General features: G+C 49.5%; 1 protein-coding gene across 1 annotated transcript; it reads right to left on the bottom strand.

The window, feature by feature from the left end:
- Nucleotides 1-419: 419 nt before the first annotated feature.
- On the bottom strand, nt 420-2144 carry LOC109745389 (uncharacterized). Its single transcript, XM_020304505.4, has one exon. It carries the CDS (start codon nt 2030-2032, stop codon nt 740-742), a length of 1293 nt encoding a protein of 430 aa, XP_020160094.1. The 5' UTR covers nt 2033-2144; the 3' UTR covers nt 420-739.
- Between the last annotated feature and the right edge of the window lie 3226 nt (nt 2145-5370).

The following is a 5370-nucleotide window of genomic DNA, read 5'->3' as shown; positions in this document are numbered from 1 at the left end:
TCATGTCACATACAGAGAGAAAGCACGAGGAGGAGGAGGAGCAGAAAAAAAGGACAAAAAAAAAAGAAGCAATGATTCTCTGCAGCCAGTCAAGGCCATGCATGGACTCACATGACTACATGAGATAGAGGGGAGGGAGGGAGGCATGCAGCCAAAGCCTGTCAAGTCATATGAGTTGCATGCATGTACGTCCGGGCAGGGGGCTCATGCAGGTGGGTACATGCTAACGTCCAACCCATCTGTATATGAACCATGCACTGCCTCGTTGTAACCTAGCAGCATGAGCTTATCCTAACCCAACTCCAGGCCGTACCCACGTCCCCACCTCACAATTTGCATCCATCGGCCATGACCAATTAAAAAGTAACAAGGGATCATTCAACCGGATTCGCACATAAAATAACAATAACCATAAGCTGTAATAAAGACATTCATCGAAAAACGATGAGTTCATCATTGGATATACTAATTCTCATGCAGGCTTGAAGATAACACTAATATTACAAGTACGGAAATACATACTAATATGCTTGCGGAAATTTAAATAGGCTAAAAACAGTAAAGATACAGAAGGTCTTTATGGAGCCTCCCCAAACTTGGAACAAGCTAGGGTATCCATCGACCTAGATTTTCGGTTCAGACCGGAGAACCTCTTATTCTTCTCTTCATGGATCTCTCTTTGATGTGCTTTGGAACCTCATACTTAGCTTGTAGATGAAATCAGTCCACTGACAGGTCATTAATCTCCGGTTACGACTCTGTTGCTCCCAGACACGACATGGTTGTTCCCAGATACCGTATTGCTGCTCCCAGTTACGGTATTGTTGCTCCCGGATACAGTATGATTGCTCCCGGATACATTATTGGTGCAGCCCGTCACTTTATTGAAACTGTTAGTTACAATATGGTTGCTCCCAGATACAACATGGTGGTCACCACTTAGAATATTGTTGTTTCCACATACGAGGGTGTTGAAGCTCCCGGACACAGCATTGCTATCTCCAGACATGACAATGTTGTCGTTCCCAGACATGGTGTTGTTGCGCCCAGATCTCACAGTGTTGTTGGTCCCAGTTATGGTATTTGGTTGTTCATCGAGTGCTCTTCTTTCGTGATTTACGAAAGATGGCATGTTAATGAAAACCATACCCGATGAACTACCCGCAGTGGCGAGGCCCTTGAGCCCTAACAAACTCTTGGGCACCTCGCCAACAAATGAATTATTTGAGAGATTCAAGTACCAAAGGTTGCCAAACTCACCAATCCACGACGGGATGGTGCCGACCAATATGTTGTTGGCAAGGTTGAGCGACTTGAGCTCACCACAGCCGGCGAGGCTAGTCGGGAGCCACCCAGTCAGGGAGTTTGTGGAAAAGTCAAGCGAAGCAAGATGTGGCATGTCGGAGAAGCTAACACGAGCAATCGGACCGGACATGGAGTTGTTTCTGAGGTTGAGCTCACGGACAGAAGATAGTGATGAAAGAGACGGTGGCAAGAAGCCGGAGAAGCCATTGGAATGCATGGCCAAATGCTCTAGCGACGTGAGGTCGCCGAACACATCCGGGAGGGGGCCGAAGAAGAGGTTGGCGGACAAATCCAACAAGGTAAGGTGTGTGAGCTCACCGAGGCGTGGGCTCAGCTCGCCGGTGAGCTCGTTGGATGCGAGGGAGAGCTTCCTTAGCCTGACGAGGCCGAAGAGCTCGTCTGGGAGGACGCCCTCGAAATGGTTCGAGCCGAGGAAGAGTTCCTCCAGCCACACGAGGCCCGCCAGGGAGGCTCCTGGGATGTGCCCCGTAAGGCCGCGCCATGGGAGCCGCAGCACCGTGACGCGGCCGCTGGAGCTATCGCAGCCCACACCTTCCCAGCCGCAGCACGAGGCGCCGGACCACGCCGCGCGGAGGAGGGCTCCCCCGCCGCCGAGCTCCCCGGCGAAGCCCCGCAGCGCGTGGAGGTCGTCAGGGTGGCACGGCGTCGCACTGGCCGCCGGCAAGAGGAACGCCATGATGACGAGCAGCAGCCAGCATCCCGCCATGGATGATGGATTCAGCGGTGGTCTGCTATGCTATGTACTACACGAACGCAGCTACTCGGTAAGAAACCTTTGGAATGCAAGTGATTCGCAAGTGTTCGTGGCGAAAATTGCTGGGTGGTGCATGCCATCTTATAGCGAGTGTGTGCACGCCGTAAGCATGCTTGCTGCGAGTGGTTTGGCACTGTTAGTCCGTGGGCAACTAGGCCCACGACTGACTCCCAGTTCAATCTTGGTTTTTGTTGTGGTCTGCCGACGGAAACCCGTGGGCGGCATCGACTCATGGTGGCTACTGCTCCCTCTCGACTCTAGCTGTCGTGGAAAGGTTCGGCACTAGTCCATCAATGCTTGTGGATGTTTCCCCCTGGAACCTAGGGCAAGGCTACGGTATACTCGTGGGTGGCATGGGCTAAAGCTGGTGTAGTAGCAAGTAGCAACTAGACGTGAACAGCTCCGCCATAGTCCATCAATGCTTGTCGTTGACAGGATGCTGGAGGGGTAAACTGAGTAAGCGAAAAGAGATTCCCTCATGCAAGCACAGGTACGGCTCTTGTCACATATGCCTAGCTCAGTGATCCCGTGCGGCCACAGTTGCATTGCACAGAGAAATGGGAGAACACAAAGAATACTTATGCAGTCGTCAAAAGTTAGGATGCACTGTGGCCCTCGTCTCATCTCATGTACACCAACCGAGATGATGTGCCTGATCTCGAAAGAGACGGGTGTGACCGGCCTAGGGCACGCAAGGATACGTCGACTGTTCTTACCCAGACTAATTCTATCCGATTATAAGAAAATTGTGGGAAAATGCTGTAGCGATATAATTAATTACTCCTTCTGTCCCAATTTGATGATGGCGTATAAAATGAGTCAAAAACTCAACTCTTTCTAAGTTTTTTTTTGTGAAAACCGTTTCTAAGTTGACCACATATATAGAAGAAAATATCAACAATTATAATATTAATGAAACTGATTATGAAAATATCATCGGATGCGCTTGTGCGGAGCCGTTCGATCGGAAAAAAAACCACCCCGTCATCCCTGCAAGAGAAAATCTCAATGGCCGCTAGTCACTGCACGCCGCAGACGCACGTGCGCGTTGGTGAGCATGGCGGCAATACCCCCTGCCCACGCTGTGGCTCAGCGCCGTATCCCGGCACCCCAGTATTCATCGTCGATACTCGTCACAGCAGTTGCAATGCCACGCTCGTCCCACTAGCCGATGTTGATGAACGATGTCCCCCTCGCAGATCACTCCTCCAACATGCTTCTTGCAAAATCCCCAACACTGGTTCGTATTTCAAAATCATGAAAAATTCAAAAAAAGAGGTGTTCAGTTTGAGCATGCCCCGCGCCACCGATCACAGGTCCAGCGCAGCTGTCGCAGCTTCCCGCAATACTGGTTTGTCTGTACGACATGCTGGTTCCAGCATCTGGTGCAACTGATCACGGCTCATGCCCCTGCCGGTCGTAGCACATCCGGCTGTTGCTTCGAACATCCCCACCGCGCTGTCGGATCATGCGGTCACAGCACGCCACGCTACTGGTTCCAGCATCCTTGCTGCTAGTTCCAGCATTATCGCATCCCACAATCATTGTTGTTGCAGCTCAGGGCCGGCTGGTCGTAGCGTGCCCATTGCTGGTTCCAGCACCGTCGGATCTCACAGTCGGCTTTGTCGCAGCTCGCGGGCAACGTGGTTGCAGCTTCTCCGCTGGCTACCCGTAGCTCCGCCCATGGGGGTTGCAACTTTTCCGTTGGCTGGTCGCAACTCCGTCAACGGGGGGTCACGGCTTCTCCATTGGCTAACCGTTTGTAGCTTTTTTTGTCGCAGGTTGCAGTATTGTGGCTTGCCAGTCGCGGCTCCGACCATAGCTGGTGAAGGAGCAAAGATGTGTGGGCACATGCATGATGACTGTTGCATCATCTAGTTTTCCGTCGTCATAGTAGTGTGTGGCCACAGTAGTGGCGAGCCTTGCTTTGACCTTGCAACACCAACCCCTTGTAGTCACTCCGGCAGGAGCCCGTGAGAGGAGGAGGAAGGAAAAAACAATTGGCCTCAGTGTGCACGCGCTGGGGGCCGAGAAGGCGACGATGGCGGAGGCAGCTGCGGCGGTGGTGGTTTTTCCCACTCCCAACGGTTACACATGGTGTTGGATTTTGCAAGGGGAGAGCAGGACGGTGACCTGGATCTGCGCCCGGGCAAGGAGAGGTTTTGTGAGCTTTTTTTAGTTCCACAGTTCATATAAATATCCGTTTCATGTACAAATTTAAAATTTGTGAGCTTTCTTTAAATCCATACACATCTTATAAATTTTAAAGCTCGCAAATTTGTGAACAAAAAAGCTCACAGAACTAAAAAAAGCTCACAAATAAGTTGATGAAATCTAAAGAAAGGATGTGAATTCACGAATGATGAACTTAAAAAAGCTCACAAATTCACGAATTTATATGAATTGAAAAATTCATTCACAAATTTTAAAAACTATCCGTGAAACTTAAAGATGTCTATGGAACTAAAAAAAGCTCACAAATTGAATGTTCATCGTTTATGTTTAAAAAAATGTGCATTTTAAAAAAACTCAACATTATTTAAAAAATGTTCATCGTGTATTTAAAAATCTAATTGTATTTAGAAAAATTCTTAAACAATGGTCGTCGTGCAAAAATGGACAATGATTGTCGCCCATGGAACCTACCTCTGCTTACTATGGCGGTAGCAAAAAAGAACAATAGATCCGGCTAAACTTTTAAAGTGGAGTGAAATCGCGCTAAACTTTCGTTAAAAGGTTAAAACAGTGATTTGGCCAACCCGAAAAAAGGCTAATGATTTTGGCCCATGCTGGCGACTCCTCCTTCATAACTCTACCCGTCCCTTCCTGTTGTCGTGGACACTTCGGCCCTACTCTCAATGCTCGTGGAGATTTCTACGTACCCGAAACCGAGGGCAATGGTACAGTACAGTCGTGGGCGGCGTGGGGTCAAGCTAGCAACTCCAACTCTTCAACTCTACACAGGTCCCGTGGCGTTCATGTCCATCATTGCTGGTTGTGGACAGGGATACTCGGGAGATAATTGAGTAAGGCCAACCTCACCGCGCGACCTCAAACGGACGTCCGGTTTGGCTGGATTTTGTCTCTTTGGGGCGCTGATGGATTCGCCCGTGTCCGCGTTTGTCCGACGGGTCGTGGGTGCGCCCAACGCACGGCCGCACCCCAAAACCTGTCCGGGGTGGACTTGAATAAAAAAATATAAAAACTTAAATAAAATGACTAAAAAAAGTAAATAAACGCAGTCAAAAAAACATAAAAACATATATATATGGGTTACGGTCACAAAACGG

The sequence above is a fragment of the Aegilops tauschii genome, chromosome 5 (assembly GCF_002575655.3).
Source record: "Aegilops tauschii subsp. strangulata cultivar AL8/78 chromosome 5, Aet v6.0, whole genome shotgun sequence".
NCBI classification, from domain to species: Eukaryota; Viridiplantae; Streptophyta; class Magnoliopsida; order Poales; family Poaceae; genus Aegilops; species Aegilops tauschii.
Note: the sequence above shows the minus strand (reverse complement) of the source record. Positions and strands in the feature narration are given on the sequence as shown.